This window comes from Lepisosteus oculatus, chromosome 2 (genome assembly GCF_040954835.1).
Source record: "Lepisosteus oculatus isolate fLepOcu1 chromosome 2, fLepOcu1.hap2, whole genome shotgun sequence".
NCBI classification, from domain to species: domain Eukaryota; kingdom Metazoa; phylum Chordata; class Actinopteri; order Semionotiformes; family Lepisosteidae; genus Lepisosteus; species Lepisosteus oculatus.
The window spans coordinates 57,766,194-57,788,615 of record NC_090697.1 but is presented as its reverse complement, the minus strand read 5'-3'; the positions used below and the strand labels follow the sequence as shown (position 1 = coordinate 57,788,615).

General features: G+C 36.2%; 1 protein-coding gene across 1 annotated transcript in view; it reads right to left on the bottom strand.

Moving 5' to 3' along the window:
* Positions 1-22,422, bottom strand: part of gtf3c2 (general transcription factor IIIC, polypeptide 2, beta) — a 45,690-nt gene that overhangs the window by 10,835 nt on the left and 12,433 nt on the right. The window contains exons 9-15 of the mRNA XM_006625753.3: positions 21,852-21,963; positions 21,525-21,642; positions 9,345-9,376; positions 7,610-7,739; positions 5,839-5,983; positions 2,695-2,856; positions 382-469 (exon numbers count right to left, since the gene is read on the bottom strand). Of these exons, the coding sequence (XP_006625816.1) occupies positions 382-469; positions 2,695-2,856; positions 5,839-5,983; positions 7,610-7,739; positions 9,345-9,376; positions 21,525-21,642; positions 21,852-21,963 (787 nt within the window). The remainder of the gene's footprint in view (positions 1-381; positions 470-2,694; positions 2,857-5,838; positions 5,984-7,609; positions 7,740-9,344; positions 9,377-21,524; positions 21,643-21,851; positions 21,964-22,422) is intronic.

Below are 22,422 nucleotides of genomic sequence, written 5' to 3'. Positions count from 1 at the left end.
TTAAATCAGTAGAAGAGAATGTGTTCATTATAAAAGTTATATAATTATAAGCAGTGTTGGAAACACAGAGGTTTGGTTACTTATTAGGTAATGTAACTATTTTTTACTTGGTAAAATGTACATCACTGATGTTTATTTTGTTGACTTTGAAATGTATCAGAGCAAGAGCTAGGCTCTGACTTAAAAAAAATAAATTCAATACAGTAAAATTATTACCACTATGAAAAAACATTAACTCAGTGTCTCGATCACCAGCTAAGCCACATGTGGCTACTTGATAATACCATTGGCTTTATCTTACCAGCCATGTCATACGTAGCTGACTATATAAAATATATTTTTTCTTACTGTCAGCACTGTGACAGTTCAACACACACTTACCCATACTGTTCCCCGTCGTGGAGCGACAAAATATGGCTTTGATCCCGTGTATCCAGCATCAATGTAATGGACACCATTCATCCCATAACTGCAAGGTTAACAAAAAACACACTCTATAAATAGAAATTCGGCTAAGCAATTTAATAAACATATTTAGTGCTTTCAAAACTTAAATTGGGAAAACAGTTTTACAGTTGTTGTTTTTTTCAAGTTTACACTGATATCCATAATAGACTAATTAATTAGTTCACTCATAGGATTGCGAATACTGCTGTGAAAGAACATTTTATTTAACTACTTTCCTGTGCTTAAGATATATTAGGCACTGGTGGCAATAAAAGGAAAGATTAAAGAAAGTTAGGTACTGCCTAGTGAGGAAAATAAATGTCCTTAGCCTAGCAAATGCACATTACCTTTATCTAGGGTTTTCATTTTTAACGGATCAATTCTAATTCTTTCTGTAACCACAGGTTTACACATTGGTGAATGAAATAATTTGCATTGAGATTTGAATATACTGACTTTGTACCCAAGGAGTTTTTCTTAAGCAGACTATTGGCTTGCTAAGTACCTTTAGAATTATGTTCTACATGGAGACAAAGACAAATATCCTGAAAATATATATACTGTATAGCTACCAGTCACAGAAGACTTAATAATAACTATATGTATTTTTGTCTAGCCAATGAACATTCTGATTACCATGTAGGTCAATACAGGTCAGTTTTAGTCAGGCTTAGACAGGTGACTTTGAGTTGATTGTATAGAAGACCACAAGCTGAGTTTCAGCTTCTCAATTAACAGTAACTCATGTGACAATGCAAAGTTTCCAGGCTGTTCAAGGATGTCACCAGTCCAAACTCTTTTGGAAGCTAAGAGGTGATTGGCCAGTCCGGGACAAAGACTGATATAAAAAAAAATGGCCAACTGTTTTTTGTTTTACTCCTGCTGATGAAGTACTTCATTTTCCTTGGATGCCATCTTTAACGTACAGACTTTTGGCCTTGACCGCAGAGGAGAGAAACAGGACAAAAAGGACAGAAATATGATCGGCTAACTTTATACTAAGAAAATGGGGACCTTACATATACATGTAATTTATTTCCTTTTCTGTGGTATCATCCAGGCCAGATTATATTATAATTTCTGTATCATATTTTAGGTCATTAGATATACGTAAGGGGAACTGGTTCCACTGGTTTAGCACCGGTTTACAAAGAAGGATCTTTTATTTTATAAGAGTGCCTTTACTTTTCTCTTACTGAAATTTCCTCTCATAAGGATCATGTTTAGATCTGTCATCGAGAGACCCGGGTAGCTATAATATCTCAGTCATGTACAAGGCTAGGTCCAAGTATTTAGACTTTAAAAATGGTAAAATATTTTAGGCACACTAAAATACACATACATCATTGTGTTACTGATCTATGTGAAAATGCAGGAATTTTACAGGATTTTATGGTGCTTTCTACTGAAAATATTATTCTTTTTTAGCTGCAGACTGCAGAAATTGTTATATTATTTTAACAATGTTCTCCCAACTATTCTTGGCATTTCAGAACTAACCATCTTAACTTGATGAACAATGAAACAACTAACTGCATGTCATTTGGAAAGAAATGTATTCCTTTCCTAAAATGGAGATTGCACAAATGCTCTACTCAAATATCAGCAGGGTGGCACAGTGATTAGCATCACTGCCACACAGCGCAGGGGCCTTGAAGCATAGTTTAGAGCTCGTATATTCTCTCCATGTTGGCATGGGTTTCCTCCTGGTGCTCTGATACATTTTTAAGATTTTAAGATCACTTTATTGGCCATATACAATTTCTTGTATCAGGAATTTCTCTTTTCTCATACCCCAACTTGCTCTCCATGAGACACACAAACAGGGAGAGAAGCTTGAGAAGCATTTTGGTAGATTAATTGACCCTTGTATGAGTGTTTGTGTCTGTGTGTCCCCTGCAATGGATTGCCGTGTCCAGGGTGTATCCTGCTTTGCTCCCTTTTCTAGCCAGGATAGACTCCGGCATCGCTGCGACCCTGTATTTGATAAAGCAGTTAAAACATGTATGGATGGACTTCTATTGGCATGTTACAAAACAGATAATGCTACTCTGGAATCAGTGTTGGAAAAAATGACCAGGTAGAAAAAACGTAGATTTTTTTAAGTCAACGGGTGTTATGTTACAATTGTGCAATGCACGAGGAAAGCCACATTTAGAATACTGTGTACAATTCTGGCAGCCAGGATCCCAATCAAATTGCCCTGGGTAAAAAGACATTAGTCAAGAAAGAAGAAAGGAGACTCACGTTGTGTAGCAGTTCTCCTGGGCAACACAGACTCCACACCAGTACAGCAACCATGAGATCTCTGTTGTGAGGTAGCGTTTGAAGACATTAAGGGGCTCGTAAGGCCTTCTGAGGTCCCAGAACTTCACCTTCCTGTCCTCGCTGGCTGTGACTATAAAATTACTGAAGGGTTGAAAATAGAAAGAGGCCAAGTAAATTCTGCGGAAATCCAATTAGGTCATTAAAATCACCCAGGAAACAAGGATTCATCTTTTGTACTGAGCCTGCGTAACACGGCTTTTCTGAGTCTGTTAATGTCTCACATTTAAAATTTATTGAAATTAAAGATTTTATTGACTGATAATAAATCTACATTAGCCTTGCCAATGATCTGGATAGTTTTTTTCTCCCGCAGTAATAATATCTAAACAGACAGTATCCGTTAAAACAAGTATTCATTGCAAACCCTGGCAAACCTGAGCATTGAACAAAATTTTACAGTTAATTCAGAACTAAGTTAAACCACATCTTTCATCCACAAAATCCAATTTACTGTCACTAGTTATATGCTATCTGAATCTTGATCTTTGTCCACTAGGACTGTACCTATATGTAAAAGAGTGAAATCTAGTAATATCTCATGAAAAATATAATAACAATTAACCAAACCCAAAAGAGCTGACTGCATATAATTAAACTGCTAATGTGTGGAATTATGCTTTAATCTAAGGTGCAGTACATGCTTAAAACATTTTTCAACTACAGAAGAATTTAATTTTGAAACCCAAGCCAAGGTTTTTTGTTGCTCTACAGTTTGGCATCACACTATGGTTTAATACCCTTAATGTTTCCGTTTCCCCAATTCTACTATATTTTAAATGCTATGTAGTCAGTATAGCAGTTTATAGTGTTGATTGTAATGTAGTTAGAAATACTTTTTTGTTCTACCAAAGTAGGTAAAAGCACAAACCTTTAAAGTGTATATTTTTAATAAAAAATGATAAGATTGCAAGGTTATCACATAGTCCTGGAAAGTTTTTGTAGATATTTTTTTGTGATAATTTGTCAGAAAATGTATCCATTTTTTTAATAGCCAATCGAGTGTAAATCGAATGCAAAATGAAGAGGTGTACAGGTAGATATCCTCTGAGCCACCCATCCTCGAGCTAAAAAGTCACAGGCCATGCAGCCACGTACAAGAGGCCTGTCCTCACACACAGAATCCCAAGCCTGCCAGCGCCCAGGAGGCTGCAGGTGCACAGAGGTCACTGCGCTGTTGGGAGTCGAGAGCCCTGGTGGACTAATCCCAGACCTGCCTTTGGAGGCGCTCAGCCAATTGTGTGCAACCTCTTTACACCTGACACATTTGAAGAGACTGAGAAGAATGCGCTGTGTTTCTTCAGACGAGAAGGTAGTGGGTTACGAAAAACAAACAATATCTTTGTTGGAATCTAAATAAACAGTTGAACTAAAAACTTCTAACATAAGCCATAAGAATTAAAAACATAACTATAGTTATGTCACTGTATAGAACTTAGATGTTTTACTATAGATCTAGATCTGGTTCTGTTTCTAAAAAAGTACTTTGCAGAATTACATTATTCTTATTCAAGTTATTAGCATTAATATTGGGAAGAGTGTGTGTAATAGTACTAGACGCATAAGTGCAATTTACACTTGGCAGCAATAGAATAATAATATACCAGCATTCTGACAAATATAGCCTAGGTATCTTTCCATGTTGCTTTCTTTTGAAAAAAAAAAAAGAATCAAGAAGATAGAAATCTTAAAAACAAAACAAAAAATGTAAGATATAGAGCAAAACATCCATTTTTTTATTTGAAAAAAAAAATCATTTTCTCCCGTAAACCAAAACAGAGAAAGCTATTATCAAAGGACGTGGGCCTTCAGATTCATTAACTGTCCTTGGTTTTCCTTCAGGCTGAATGGCCATAAAAAAATCCCACACAGTGTCATATTTTGACATTTCAATAATGCATCTACTAAAATGTTAAGGTGACGACGTTCTCACTAGCAAAGAGTTTTACATGACATCATCCGAGCTCCAAAAAATCTTAATTTAGTTTTTATGCTTGTTGATCAGCCGTCTGCTGTTTTTCACCCCTCTGCATTGATTTCCCCAAAATGTTTAAGCTGAATATTGTTTTTGCATTCTCTGTTAGACATGTACTTTGCAGAAACTCGAACTGGAAGACTTGAAAAGAAACAACACTGTTTCACGTCCCACTGCTTGTGGCATTAGGTGCCATTTTCTAAATGAGCTTTTCTAATGTCATCAGCTGGAAACATGCAGAACGCATGCTGATATCTTGTGGAAGGTCAATGATTTTTATGGTTGAGGGCAATATTGGATTAAGGAGGTAAGGCACAATATGATTGGAATGGTAATGTGCTATTCCACTCAAAAGGAACATAATAAAATGCACATTCATGAGTACAAATAACTGTGAAATATTTTTTTTCCACATGACGATTACTAATAGACTGGAATCCTAAGAGACTTTGTAAAATTATGTTTTATACATACATGCATTTCTTTATCATATTCAAATTGAAATAGGATTGTTCAAGAATGTCAAAGCACAATTATTTGTTGTGGAAAGTTGTTGAAATAAGACGTTTATTTTTTTTCCAAAAATTCCCTATACTGAGTATAGCCATTTTAAAACTAATTAATGTGTGCATTATTAACCAGTTGCAGCTACTCCACTTCCCAGTCTTATTTTTAAAGTGGTCACTTTGCATATTCTTCGGGCACAAATTACTGAGCACAGGATGTGCATCCTCTGTTCACCAATGACAGCCATTTCAAAGAGTGGCGTAAGTGTGGCTGTCAAATGGTCATTCTTGGCACTAGCTGGGTTTTAAGGAAAGTTAAAGCCAAAGAGTGTATTTTGTGGCCTCATGGCAGATCATATGTAATTAAACAAAAAGCATTACTGTATACCATACTGTAACCTACTGGTAGTGATTTCAGGAAATTCAAACAAATATCGGCACCCATTTGTAAAAATAAAAACCATTAGCAGGTGAAATTAATTTATGGTTGCTCAATAAAAAGTACTAAAAAGTACACCTACTTACTAGAAATAATCAAAGAGCACTGAGCTGTATGTATCAACTGTACCGTCTACATTTTCTTACCTGCTGACCTTACACCAGTTGACTGCACGCACAGCATGATCATGTGCTATAAAACAGTGGTAGGGATACAGAGTGAGACGGTCATTCCCCACACGCACTCTCTGCAGCAGGGATTTAGTAGCCAGATTCCAAAAGGCCACAGAACCTTAACGTAAGAAGACAAAATGCAAAGAAAATGATCAAATCAAGAATCTGGGGTCAACACAGAATCAAAAAAGCCAACAGTTGGAGGCATATGGTAACTTTGTGTGAGAGGTTAACAAAAGTATTCTTCTGCAGTAAAGGCCTTATTAAAGAAAACATTTATTTTGTTAATGGTACAAACCATATTTAAATAATCTCTGAATTTAATCTTTACAAATATGATCAAAATGTTTGCTATATTATATATACTGTCTGAATTAAGTTCTCAAGTTCCAAGTAAAATTTGATTCTATGGAAGTTTTTTTCAAAAATATTTTCAACTGATAATATGTCAAATAAGATGGCCCTAAAACTGAGCAGCTAATTCTAATAAAAAAGTTTTCAAAAACATTTTCTTAATAAGGCATGTTTTATGTAATGCCCCTTTTTTGAAAAGAACAAATTATTTTCCTTATGGTGAATTCCTGTTTCTAATGAGGCACAGAGATTCATTCTGATGTTTAAATTTGTCACGATGGAACTGCATTTACAGCCAAAGAGTTGCAATAAATCTAACCTGAAAGTGACAGAAACCTTTCTTGCATGAGGGTCTAATACAACAACAGAAATCACAAATTATGTGATATCACAAAAACACACCTTTACATTGTAATAGGAGAATTCTAGGAGAATCTAGCTTGTACTAAAGTGTAGAAGAAAAGACTGGAACGCCACTGCTGAGACCATAAGTGAATTTTGAACATAAATATAACATAAATTATTCTGTGGACTTCATAACTGAGTGCATGATTTCTGAGATTTCTGAGTATTTGATTGGTATAGGTGGGAGCTTGAAATGTATAAATTTAAAACAAAATCTAGGTGAAATTGTAGCAATTACTTAATTAAACAATGTGGACTTTAAATGACCCTTAATTGGTTTTATGTTGTACCTCCAGGTAACTGTACTACTTTCACCAAGTGATTCAAAAATGGCCCCAGAAGATCAAGTAGTACATTTTAAGTTTAATATATGTCAAAACACCGCCTTACTAATTCACTCATTGTGATGGTATTGCTACCAATAATAAAAGATACCTGTGCATCAGGCAACATGGTAAGCATGAGAAGTAATGAATAAAGTTCTAACATATTTAAATTAAGAATAAATATGTTTTAACAACACTGAAAGTTTAAAAATATGATAACCATGAGCAAGAGAGGGTAGGTTATAATTAAACTGAAACTCTTGTACTATTAACAAAAGAGTGCAAAGCTGTTAAGCCCTCTTACACTGACTTTCACTACAGTTTATCTGGGGTTATTTATCCTTGAACTCAATGCATCATGGGATCAAAACAAAATAACAAATCATTGAGCTCTTACTGCTGTCCAAAGCTATTTTATCTCTTGTCTTCCGTAACATGAGACATCTTAGAGCCCTGGGAAGCTTTTGTTTACCGAAAATGCTCATTTTTACTCATGAACACCCCTTTCTAGAACCACAAACGTGTGTGTTTAACACTCTTCTGAATTTGTAAATGATAAGCTTATTGAAAATGTCTTTCTTAAATGTAAGGTATTTGTTCAGTTACTTAATTTAGGAAGTATTCTTAACCAAAAATGTGTTTTAAAGAGAAATACATACCATCATAGAAGCCAGCCGCCAAGATATTATGGGGTTTCATTGGCAGCCAGTCCAGGCAGAAACACTGACCACAGTGTGAATTACTGCTGGCATGTATGGACCCCACCTTCAAAACAGCAGCACACTGCACCTGCAGAGACAGCAAAAACAATGGATTTACCTCACTCAATTTACCTTTAAAATGTAGTTAAAATAAGCTATGAGAACTAAATAAATGTGTATAATTTTTCAATTTACTTTTTTTATTCTAGTCTTAAAACGTACTGTATATAATTTACCCAGTTAAAATGCAGATAGTTAAACTATTAGTCTATTAGATAAAGCTTGTGTATCGCATGGAACAACGAAATACATTTTTTCATGCAAATCCGACAGACTACATTTTATCTAAGAAGTTTATGTACAGTATATGTGACCCTTTCTTAGTAAAAACAAATCTAGTGCACTGCAGCTATAACAAAATTATTTGCAGCTATAACTTTTAAATATATTTCAACAATGTAGTTTGAATGGATATATTAACAAAAACATTAATTTGTGTAAAATGCATCCTTATCCAGGGAATTCAACAATATAGAATACTTCTATCAAAATTAAGGACAAGACATAACTGCAGAAAAAGGTCAACTAAGTTAATAAAATGGCACACAAACAGTAGAAACTAAAACAGTATACAGACAGTGTGGATACAGTGCAGTAGTGTAAACATCATGTAGATTCACATAGCTTGTTTATAGTAAGTGCAATTAGCAACCGTTTCTGGTTTAAAATATTAATATTGTTAGTGCAATATGGTAAAAATGACTAAGGATGTGTAGCTGACAGATCACAAGGGCTCTCTAACAATGAGTCTCGTTGAATGAATGCTGAATGGTGATCAGTCAGCAGTACTGATTTCTGTGGGCAGTTCATTCTACCACTGAAGAGTGGTGAATGAGTGCAGAAAGTTCTAGAAGTGGAAGAGTGAAGAGCAGGTACAAAAAGTCTGGAAGATACTGTAAGTAAGAGGGAGCAGAGAGCAGGAAGGGATATAGGGAGAAATAAGTAACTTTACAAGTGACTGGGGACAGATGGAAACAGACTGGTAGAGACAGAGATAGGCAAGAACTATGGATTGAATGAATGCTAAAACAGGGAACCACAGGAGAGACTGAAGTAATGGTGTAGCATGAGAAACATAAAGAAAAGACCCAGTGAACAGCAGAGTAAAGGATAAGATGGACTAGGTGGACAATGTGGGATGGAAAACTAACCAAGAATAAGTCTGACTAACAAATCTTTCAAAGAGTCTAACAGATAACTTTAAACACGACTAGTGAAAGAGTTCAAGGTATACATAAAGGTATAAGAGGTGCACACATAGGTTAACCTGAAGAAGGCACATAGGTGTGCCACATAGGCACACCTGAAGAAGGCTCCACGGCCAAAACGTTCTCTTTCTTCTTTTTTTCAGCATGGAATAAACCTATTACTTGTTCCCACACATAGGTTATATGCTTTCCAGCAAAAATACTTAAAAAAGATAGAAAAAAAATAAACTAATTGTGTACACAACAACTTAAGAGCAGCAAGCTGTTTATGTTTCCTTTAGAGTACTATACCAGTGAAATGCACTGAACTGGCAGAAAAATAAGAACCAAATAAAGCCACACTGAAAAGCCTGAAATGAAAAATAAACATGGAAACTGCACAGAAATGTTGGTTGAATGTTTTCTTAATAAAATAAATGACTCACCTGGCATATCATTGGAGCCTGGCTTACAGCTCCTAAGAGAAAACAGATTGATATTAATAATTCTTTATTTACAGTTTTATTTTGTTCACTATGGCACATTTTTATTTTTATCTCTAACTTCTTTGGCCGAGGCTTCGACCCCAAGTGACTTACATTTGGATCCATTTATACAGCCGGACATTTTGATGAAGCAATCAGTGTTAGTACTTTGCTCAAGGTTACAATAGCAACACTGGTTTGCAACATATAGGTAAATACTGTATAAATTATGTTAATTTTCCAACAAAACACCCAGAATTTAAGCATATGTAGAGACAAGGTAATTCTTCTTATTTAAGTATTGGCTGAACCCCAAGGGGTGAAAATAGAAAAAAAAATGATTCACTTACATTTACATACAATGCTTTTAATAAAAATGCCTGAAACCCAAAAGAGGCAGAGAACAATATGAAGCCTGCACAAAAATAAACTTAACCTGCTTTTACACATCTATCCTGCACTCTAATGCGTATTCATGTTTTATCAAAAAAATAATCTCTAGCCATCTGTTGGTTTTATCAAGACAGCTTAGAGTACAGCTCAAATTAAAATGCTATGTGAGTGCTTTTTGTATTAAAAAGGTAATTCTGAATGACTCACAAATGAGTCACCCACCAAACCTCTATAAAAAAGACTATCTTGCAAAAAGGGAGAGAACCCTTTGGTTATTACACCCTACATTCACCATTCCTTGGAAACAATAGAGGAAACTAAGATGCAAGGAATGATATTTCATTTTTAGGGTATCTAATAGGTATTCAACCTTTTGCATTAGTTATTCTAGTCAGATATATTAGGCAAGTACATAATGAAATTAGTAAATGATCTGCTGTCTGCACATCTCTAACAATCACTCATCTCTTGAGTTTCTATTTGCTATAGTAATCCGTACACAATTAAAGATATAATATTGCATAGAAGAACAGCTATTGCATATCCTGCTAAGAGCTTCTACTTGATCTCTCACCCTCCTGACGTACTCTCTGCAGTAATCTGGTCGATAACAGTATTACAACGCATGTCCACTACCTCAAGACACATAGGAGACAGCCTGAAATGTAAACCCATTCGATGGGCTGACTAAGCCCTTTCTGACTGACAGCCCCTGGGGACAAGGTGTCAGGTACTAGGCTGAAATTCATAGCTTCAGACACTAACAACTGCGTAGCGATGCATCTTTTTTGTCATTTCAATTATAGATCCTTGTCTGATGGAAACGAGCTAGTAAATTATCTCCATTGAGCAAGGAAAAGCGGGGTTTTTACACATACACATGCACTCTCATACACACAAAATAGGCTATTTATAATTATCTGAGCAAGACAGACTGGGACCATGATAGAGAGGGTGGAGGTGCTGCTATGTTGTTTAACTCTTTGGCAGCCAGAACAGGGAGATTAAAGACTCTAGAAGATTTTCTTTAATTCTAAGGATTTCTTGCTTGACCTTTTAATATTTTAACAAAAGTCACATTTTGTAGCCAACATAAAAGGTGACTTCAACATTTTTTTTCAATTACACAACCTACTAATATTAGCAGTTTTATCAGTTATTCTGATTCAAGCATATTAGAGCTACTTTGCATATTAATATCCACTATTTATGTTAGAGTGACTGCATTGTGAACTTCAGGCTAATCTGATGATGATCCATACATCCATTGTACTTCATCCAATTCAGGGTCATGCAGGAGCTAGAGCCTATCCCGGCACAAGGCAGTGGGGCACAAGGAAAGGTACACCCTGGAGGGGATGCCAGTCCATCGCAGGACAGATAAAGACACACACCAGGGCCAATTCTTCCAGGAGCCAATTAACCTACTATTGCATCTACAGCCTCTGGGAGGTAACAAACACCTGGAGGAGGGCCATGTGAGCACAGGAAGAACATACAAACACCTCACTGACAGCATCCTAGGTCTGAAATTGAGCCCAGGGCTCCAGTGCTCTAGGCAGCAATGCTAACCACTGTGCCACCATGCCGTGATTATTCTTAAAATAAAAACTTGTTTGAACAAATGAATAAATGATGGAGAGGATCTGCAGGAGTCCTTCATGTTATCATTCCTGCATCTGGGTCCAACTTTCAACCAGTTTCAACTTTCCCTGTATCTTCAGTGTTGTTTTCCCTGTATCTTTCTGTTGTCTTATGCCCTCTCTTTGCAAGGACATTTTTCAAGAGTTAGGTCACCATTGTCACCCAGTCTTGCATACGTTTGATGGGTGGAGGGGGCTACACTTCAGTGATCAGCTCCATCTTGGAATTAGTCCAGCATATTTTAATCGCTGTGTAGAACTGTGAACCGTAACTGACATCTTTCATTATAGTGTATTCAAATCACAGCCATACTATGTGTGTGGGGTATATGGTAAAGCCTTCATAAAGATGTGAAAACAACAAGCACTATGACTGCAAAGCAAGCAGTACATCTCTAAAGAGGATAAAAATATAATTTTAAAAAATGATAAAAAGCAGAGCTCATTGACAAATTGGCACGAGCCAGCATGGTGCTTTTTAAAAGGCTGAAATCAAGCTATATCTGGGAAAATCAACTGTGTAATGCACACGAATGAGGCAGTGGAATGAATTCATTTGCTGTGATGATCATCTTTGTCCAGGATAAAAGAAATGCAGTAGCAAAGAAGCTCAACTTAAGATTAGAGAAAACATTCATGAAATATAGTTAATTCAAGAATTAATTTTGTTCACATGTGGTGGGAATAAAACTTTTAGTAAAACATTTGCTTCTTTATACACATTTCAAACTTCAGAATGTTAAATTTCAGGTGTTTATAGATAAGAGAATTAAAGAAAAAAAACAGTGTTACAATCAAATCACAAAAGCAACCTGAAATACACAAGATTACAGAATATAACCTAACATAACAACAGTTACCCACGGTCACATTGATTGCCAAGTTCCTTTTTAACATTAACTTTAGAATATTATTTATTCAAACAAGTGTAAAATTATATTTTGTAAGAAAAAAATGATCATTCTAACCAAATTTTGCCATGGTGTGGCTTTTTGTTAGAAACAGTGACTAAAAAAAACAATACCAGAGGCTAAATGGTTCCCTGAAAATACACACAAATCCCATGAGAGAAAACTGCATGGTAATTTGAAAATAAAGATCCTTAACATTAATTAACCTCTCTGAATCCTTCTTATCTCACACAACAAACACAGCTTTCTAATAACAGTGCAACAGCACCTGACAGTGAATTACGGGGTATTTAAAGACCGGGATCCTGAAGAATGGGGATAAAGTATTTCAATTCAGTTTCAAAAAGGGCAGTGTAATAGCATTTTCCAACAACTGAAGGCCGTCTGCTTCTTTATTGTCTGATGAAAAGCTTCACTGAAAATAATCAGAATCATACTGCAGGATTCCCTATGTGTTATAGTAACAACAACAACAACATGTCACACTTTTGTTTTCTTCTTTGCCAGTTATTGATTTCCAGTAAGTCAGTGTGAGAAAAGAATAACTACTTTCATTTAAGGCTGAATCTAATGGGGTCATACAATTATATACATTTTCTGGAAACAAAGACTGGAATTATAAAGCACAATGCTATTTAACAATCTTCCTCTCATGTACTGACAACCTTAACGATGTGCCAGAGGACACAGATCGAGAGTAAGGGCAAAAGCATTAAGAGTCATAGGAGTTGGACAGCTGAGGATCTAAGAGTCAATGGCTCGGCAAAGGACCAGCAAGTGAGACAGCTATGGACGTGTGGCAAACCTTCTAAAATTACATTTTAGGCTATTTTCTTCCATCCTTCCATGTTCTAAATGTTTTCTCCAGTACTGTGGGAGAGCCAGAGCCTGTCCTGGCAAAGCAAAGGGCACAAGTCAGGATACACCCTGGATAGGAACACACAGAGACACAAACACGCACACACTCACATCAGGGCCAATATTCCCTAGAAGCCAAATAACCTACCAGTATGCCTCTGGACTGGGGGAGGAAAATACGAACGCAGGGAGAACATACCAACTCCAGATAGAAGACACCCCACTGTGCCACTCTGGCCTATTTTCTTTTGTACCCAAAAATTCCACCAAGTGAACTAAAGTATGAGATATCTTTTTCAAACACTTGGTTAAGAAAGTAAAAATACATTACAAGTATACATAGAGCTACAACTAGGAATCCAAGTACAAAATCAGTATTCAATCACAAGACTTGGACAATTATCTTATGGATAAGCTCCTGAACTGAACAATTTGAACCCAAGGCAAGCACTAAGCTAGTACTGAGCTAGAGAACAGTAATGGCGTATTTGTGTTGCAAACATTATGATTCCAACAACATTTCTTAAACCTGCTCATTTAAAAATGCAAATGTCTTCAACCTGACAAACATTTGACTATTTGAAAATTTGAGTTTTGAAATAAATGTCTAGATATTAACCTAGAGAAAACTCATGAGCAGTTACTGCAGTATAATGAGGTTTAAAATTGAGAGCGGTTAAAGTGAAAAAATAATCACTATTTTCAAATTTCCCCTTTAACAGGCTTTACGGAGACATGTCACTTATAATGGACATAAACCAATTAAAATGTGGTAATTGATCTATTGCCTTTACAACAGGGGTCTCTAACACTGGTCCTAGAGAGCCCTAGTTGATAATCTTACAGATCATCTTAAGTGAACTGTTTTTTATAGATAAATACTTCTAAGCAATGATCAAAGGGATTTCTTGTACTTTGGGACATTCTACATTTTTTCCCACGGACTTTCCAAATGATGCAAAATGTTAAATCAGATGTTTACATAATCACAGTTAAATTGTATCAGTTCTTCAGAATGTCATGGTTTAATGGTTAACTATAAGACCTGCTGGACAGGGGCTTACCCCCTGATTTACGATAAGGCTCTTGTTTACTACAATGCAAGGTTTAGAATGTCATGATTACCTCAGATGTCAAAATGTCTTAAGAAAAGACATTCAGTGCCTTCTTCTGCACTTACACACCCCTTAAGGAAAAGGTCATAATGTATGACAATGTATCTGCATGTTTTTAAAAATGGATTAATAAAATAGTTTTATTTTAATGATGAATAGAACATTTTCAGTTTTGGTTTGCAAAACACAAAGCATGTTAATTAGAGCCATAGTAAACCATCGCGATCAATGATTATTGTAACAACAAAATATTCATCAAACACGTGTATGCAAAAAACAAGAACGTCCTGCAGCATTGACACCATTCCATTTCACATTTAGTAACAGAAAATTATTAAACGTGTAACATGACAAACTCAATAATTACTTGTCACAGCATTAAAGCAAGGAGTGTGTAACATGTGACTCCAATTTGCAAGTAAGGAATTGCAATGGAGTATCATTTATATCTCTGCTCCCCTACTGAACAAGTGATATCTTGATGGTAACAACTTACACACAAAAACATAATAAGTTCACCACAGAAAGATGTGACTTTAGTGAAAAAACTCACAAGAAACACAAAACCATCCTTTCATGGGAAAGCAATCTATGATTTAAAAATCAGTAATGGCAATTTGTGAGAGGCATGTATAAAACCTGCACTGCCACCTTTCTATAGAAAGCCACACTAATAATAGATATTTTGTATTCTGAAAAATAAAAATCTTTGATGTGAAGACAATCAACTCAAGGATAAGATTTTTATTCCTTCCTCCAACAATAATTAATTACCAGCCTCCCCAGGAAACGCACACATGAGAAATAATGTCTGTTTAGGATCAGTGACTGCAGTGAACACAGAACATGAAACACATCAATCAGTGTAACAATAGTTGCATAATACTGGAGACTAACAAAATGTAAAGGGCAAATTTACTATTGGCTGCTTGCAGATAATAGAATCTAGGGCACGTTGCATATGTGCCATCTAGGCTCAAAAGCCAGGACAGAAACTAGAGAACCCATCTCAAAACTCTGATGGGTTTTCTAGCCATTGTGCCATTTCCAGCCATAGTGGCTGGAAATCATGCTTTGAACACTCCTTCCACCCCTGAGGGGATGAAGCAGTAGTTTTGGACAGCATGGGTAAATGAAACATTGACTTCACAGTACTACTGGGATCTCACACTACAGTGGGCTTAAGTGACATTACTGCAGATTGATATACTAAACTGGGACTGAACATTACTGCAAGAACCCACTTTGGAGTTTGCCAGCCAACAAACCCATATGAAACAATTGTTCATAATGGTGAACAATTTTCACTTGATGAGTAATTTTTCTGCCATTGTGAAGCATTTCCCATTAAAACAGCTGGTGACAGAGATGTCAAATGTGTAGGAACGAGAAAAGATCATCCATACAATTAATATACAATATATGTAAAAACTAAATATATATTACAATAATCCCTCCACAATTGTGCTTTTGGTTAATTGGTACTTTTGGTTATAAAATATCTTACACCTGAGAAGCAATATCCCACACTGTCAAAAACAATTCAAAGCAATTCAATTCTGGTGAGTCTTCTAGAAATATAATTAGACAACTCAATATCCGAATATGATGGTAACACTAAATTGCTAACCACTACCCTGCTAAAAAAGAAAAACAAAAGTAATATTACAATTGCTATCTTTGTCTAAAGCTATTTGTAATGCATAAACACAGCCATCTCATGAAACTGACATTAATTTAAATTCCTTGTACTTAGAAAGTGTTTATGAAACAACAGCAACTACTTTATAAGGAACTGGCACGAAGTATAAAACACAAAGAATATAATTATCATACTTATTTGTCCTGGTCCGAAAAAAGTGTTTTTACCCCTTTTAGGTGGTATAAGCTTTACCAAATTACCATGTGTACTAATAGAATTGGTTTTTTACATGTTCCAGTCTGGGTGATGTCACAGACTCTTGGTTAATTCAAACATTAATAACAGAGGCAAGGCAGTGTGAGTGGCTGATTTCCAGGAGTTGGCAGCTCCTGTATCATAGGGCACCATTATTCTTCCCATCAGATTGTCATTGAACCTCAGAAGTAGCTGAATAAAAACTTTACAGCTAACGTAAATCAGGCTAGAGAGTGGGTGAACAGTGAACATTGAAAACGATCAAATCAGATGCTGACTCACAGTGAATGGATAATAAAAATGCTTACAGTATATAGCATAGTTGTAAAGTCTGCATAACTATGGAACAAAATCTTGGAGGAACAAAAAGCAAGATCTCCCAAACTTTGGAACATAACATAGGCGTACAGGGAGACACAGATCCCAAAGTAAACCAGTTGTAGCCAAACCATTCAAACCATTAAGGTGAGCAGCAGCATTCTAAATTGCATTCTGAAATCTAAAAGGAAGCCAGTCCAAGGAACCTAAAACAACAGTGATATGCTTATAAGGTGCTTTGAAAAAGTATGCAGACCCTGTTCAACCAGAACACTTTTTAAAGACAAAATTAATTTTTTGTCAGCAGATACCTTAAAAAAAGTGCTTGCATGAGTATTCAGACCCCATGGAAACATAGGGGCATTAACATTTGGTAGAGCCACCTCTTGCCACAATACCAAGTTTAATTTTTTGGGGTAGGTATTGTACCAGTTTTGCACACTGGTTAAGAGTGATGTCCGCCCAGTCCTTTTAACAGATTTGCTCCAGCTTATTCAAGTTTCCTGGACAGAGGTTGTGGACTGCAATTTTCAAAACATGCCACAGACGATGGGGTTGAGGTCGAGACTTTGATTAGGCCACTCAAGGACATTCACCTTTATATTCTTGAGGGCTCCAATGTTGCTTTGACCCTGTGCTTGAGATCTTTTACCTTCGGATATTTATAGCAGACTGAAACAATTTCCTTGCAGTATTTTCCTTTACTTTGCTCCATCCATTTTTCCTTCTGTTCTAACATAATACCCAGTCCCTGCTATTGAGAACCACCCCCTCATCATGATGCTGCCACCACCATACTTCACAGTAGGGATAGTGTTTTTTGAGGCATAGGCAGTGTTACATATAGTGCTTTGAATTTTGGCCAGGATGCTCTATCTTGGTCCAATCGGACCACAAAACCTTTTCCTAAAGCACTCTCATGTTGTCTGGCAAATTCAGGATGGGTTTTGAAATGGTTCTTTGTGGGTAACTGCTTCTTTCTTGGTACTTTTGACTTTCTCTAAGATATTTGCTGGCAAATAAGCAATTTTGTTTTTAAAAGTCCCTGCAATAAAAATACTGTCTGCAAAAAGATGTTTAAGTGTAACTTATAATACAGCAGCATTCGAAAAAATGTAAAGGGTCTGAATACTATTGTAAGTCACTGTATGTATTAGTTAAGTTTCTAACAGCTGGGTCCTCAACATTGCATGCCAACTCAACCTGAAAAGGGAGTTTTGTAACCCAACCATCTCAGATGCCGCCAGAATATTTTACCAGGAGGTGGGTTTGAACATATTTATTCTAAAAGAATAGAATAACTCAGTAGGTACCAAAACCCCCAGATTCTGACAGGTACAGGGTTGAAAAGGAGAGTCAATCAGCTTTAGCTTTGTGGTTGTCAGAGATAAGATGTAACATGAATGTAGTTAACATCAGCATAGATATGAAAACTAATGTGATATCTATAAGGAACCTGACCTAAAAGTAACATATAGATTCTAAAAGGATAAGGACTAAGAAGAGAGCCCTGTGAGACACCAGATGACAAAACCAAACCAGACAAAGCAGTTCCACAACAGCCTCTCTAATCTATTCAGAAAAATGGTAGTATGATTAATAAAAGTCAATTCATAGAACCAGGAAGACATGAATTCACAGAACCAGCAAGGAGGAAAACTGAACAAAAAATCTCCACATAGTCTTTTCACTGCTTTGTTTCAATATAAACCCCAAATGAAACGGTTTAAACAGCTTAACAGCAAATAAATGATTTTGTTAACTGAATGACAACAGCCTATTCTAGAACCTTTGCCAAAATGTTAAAAAAGTTAGGTCTCTGCCAATAATTACAAGGCAGGATGGAGTCTACATTCTTCTTTTTTAACAGAAGCAAATCTAAGAGCTGAGGGAACAGTTCATGATATCTGTGACAATGGGACAGAAAATTGGACAATTCTACCAAAGTGAGAAAGTGGGAATAGGGTCCAAAGAACATGCGGTAGGTTTCATTTTAGAAACTATTTCAGGTATCACATGAAGACAGACTGCATAAGACTCTGCAGAGTAGAATGCACTAAACCTGAAAGTACATAACCGCTTGAAAGTGAGGTTATAAGATACAATCTGACTTCTGATGTTATCAGTTTAGAAGTGAAACACCTTAGAAAATCTACTTTACTTGTCTGCAGACTCTTCAAGGATGGTGTTTGTAAAGGAATTTGCCATTGAACACCAGGGAAAAAAAGGTTTTAGGGTTACCCTATTCCTCTTCTATAAACCTAAACATCCTAGTTGTAGACAGTGCATTACTAAAGGTACTTTATCCATATACAATATATATACACAGTAGACACGTATGAAAAAAACATTCATACCGTATACAATGGAACTCGCTTTTACCACAATGAAAATGCAAATACAGATTTAGTCTTGACTGCATAAAAGAATACATGAAAAATGGGCCTGGAGTTTACTTTGACTAATTTTCTATACAAGACTGATAGACCTTCTCCATTCATTAAGCAAAGTTTTGCTTGGGGTTATGAGCCATAAAGGACATGATCCTATCCCTCAACAGGTGTACAAAAACTAGATATATTTCACTCAGGAAAATAAGCCGATAAACTGATATTATGCAAATGAAGAGGAATGGATGGTGTTCATATGAAAATTAGCCATATATACAGCTCTTATGTGACTTCATAGAAAATTACAGTGTACATGTACAGCATCAACAGTGAAACCTGAACCAGATGTCACAAACTAAAACTGGATTGACATGAATTTACATATGAGAACAGGAAGCATTGTTCTCAAAAGTTTGTGGGAGTGTGGAACAAATTATCCAGTCATATTGCTGAAGGCAAAACCCTGGCGTCTTTCCAGGAACCGCTGGGTGAGATTACTGCATGAATTAGCTTAAAAACTACCAAACAGGCTAGCTGTTTGACAGCATGTAAAAGGGAAAAGGCAACAGGTTCTGTTTTTTGGCTTAAACAAATGGCCCTAGAGATGGCCAATGAAAGCCCATAAGTACAATAAATGACTTTTTAACAGAGAACCCTGCATTTCAGATGAAATTATAAAAAACCTCTGGAGAATGTGTGAGAGGGGTCTGACCCAGATCTCAACAGTTCTGTGTTTTTTTAAAGATTTTTCACTTAAACAACAGGATGGATACACTAGCAAGTTCAACTGAGGCACTTTAAATAAGGTACATTACTTGAGGCATCTTTCCAGGATTTGAACCCACCACCCTCCACTTAGAAATACAAGCAGTTATCACTACTCTATGCCACTGTCTGGATGCCGTAATTGTCAAGATCAGTATTCATTAAGAATACTGTGTACAATTTAGGTTGCTTAAATACAAGAAAAAAAAATCACTGCTTTGGAAACAGTTAAAAGAAAAGCAAGCAGATATATCCCCTTGCTGAAAGAAATATCCTGCAATAACAGGGTAATGTAAACATTAATGTATTGTATTGTAAACGTCTTGAATTTTGCCAATGGAATCGACAAAACCCTATGTATTTCTTCAGAATGAACAATGAAAAACCATTTAGAGGACACTATGTGAAAGTGCATTCAAAACTGTAAACAGAAAGCAGTTCTTTACACAAAGGGTTGTAGGAGTATGCAACAGGTTGCCCAGCCATGTTGATGAGGCTTCAAGTGCTTCTAACACCAAAGGCTAACTCCTACTTCAAAACAGTTTTCAAATGTCATTCACTTTTTGGATGAGCTTTTTAAATTGAATTTAATAAAACTTTCTTGTGATATTAAGCTAGCTTTCATGAAACAGGACAGAACAGAGCATACTAAGGACTAAGGGCCAATATTTTATCTAATCTTGCTGAAAAAGACCATATTGTTAAACTGCGTGGGTTCCATTAGTTTGTAATCTAGTGTCTGCTAATACACTTTATTAATTTTAAGTACATTTCTGGCAGTTTTTTCACTGTCCAGGCAGAATGGACATGTATTATAAAACAGATGGTTTTACACATGCCCTGCTAATGTCCTTGCCAAAAATTTAATTTGATCTGTGTTTAAAGTCTGCATATTCCTTCTAAGTATTTGAGGGTAAATAATTCCCCCTGCTGAAAAGACTGTTAAACTGCAGGCATGACTTACAATAGACAGATTGTGAAATATTGCATAAAGAAATCTTTTATATTGTATTTAGAGGTTAATTATATTTTCTACCACTAAATTGTCTTTAAAAGGGCAAAGCAAAGGTGGCTTTGTGGCTAAGGATCTGTGCTTGTGGCTGGAAGTTTGCTGGTTTAAATCCCACAGCTAGCAGAGGAATCCTACTCTGTTGGGCCCCTGGGCAAGGTTTTTAACCCCAAGTGCTCCAGGGATGCTGTATAAATGGCTGACCCTGTGCTCTGATCCCAAGCGTCTCTCCCTGCCTGTGTGTCTCATGGTGAGCAAGTTGGGGTATGCGAATAGACAAATTCCTAATACAAGAAATTGTATATGGCCAATAAAGTTATCATCAGATTTCTCTAAAGTCATTGTATTCTCATCTACATCTGTACTATTACAATGTCAACAATATTTCATTGTGCGTACACATAAGATAGCAAATGACACTGCCAATACCAATTATGTGAGCAAATTTATTAGGTATATTTATAACTGATTGGACACAATTTGTTACAGGTGAAAAGTATGTTGCTCACAACTTCCACTGGTATACTGTATTTTCAATCTCTTCTCTTAAAAAATCAGAAAAGGAAGATCAAAGGCTGCAGATGTCCAGCTTTTCCACCTCCTAAATTAGTTACAGTATTCAGTATCGGGCCACTCCATCACATCTTTGTAATGATATACTATTCTTAGTTTTTTCCAACAGTACAGACTGTACAGATATATTCTGTATCAGTCATACTGCAGTATGTTTTGTAGTAACAGTCTTGCACATGTGGCAAGTTACTGGTTCTATGTATATGTTAACCTGACACCCTGAAAACAAGTTGAAACTGCACTCATTGTAAAGTTTATAAGCGTCCTACCTTTACACTGAGTTCTTCTGTAGTTAACTAAGGCTTCTGTGTGTGGTAGACTGAACACAGCAATTGTTCCATTTGAAAAAGCTGCAGCCAGCAGCCCAAGCCTTGGCATTTGAGGAACCTGCAGAATTAAATAACACAAATGAAATATTGTTATTTTTAAATTGAAAACACTGTTCCTTACGTTAATCTACACAGGACTAGTGTAATGAACATTTCTATGGGAAAAAGGACTGTTCTCTCGTCATCTTTTTCCTGCTGTGCAACTGGGGTTTAGCTACTTGAATACTATTTTCTACTTATGTGTTCCAAAATACGTATATTTTATACCTTTCTGATACTTGACGGTAGCTCCCATGTTCCACTTGGGCACCACTTCATGTCCCATATACAGCCATTGTCCAAAGCGATTCCATATGCAAAGGAGGGTTTAGTTGAGGGGCTAAAAACAAATTAAAAAGTAAGAACACTACAAAGGTTGTGATACATAACACCAGTTAAATATAAGAACACCAGAACATTAGAAAGGCTACAAACAAGACGGGGCAACTTAACCCATCTAACTCGTTTGGTTGTTAGTAAGCCAGGCTAATGACTTTGTCAACATGACTGGGTAGCTTCTTCCAGGCAAGGTACAAAAGAAACATGTTTACTGTACCTGGGGTTTTCAAATATGTGTACACATGAATATATTTCTAAGCATCGTTGAACTACTAACAGCTTTGTGCTGTTGTGAACCACTGAACCACTTACAGCTTTGCGTCTTTTTAGTACATCAGACATTAAACAATTCAAACTCAGAGGCAACTTATGAACACATTTCTAACTGTAAAGAGCAAGAAAACTATGTACCACATGAAGGAGTACATCCATAAAACACATCCATGATACAGCATGACAA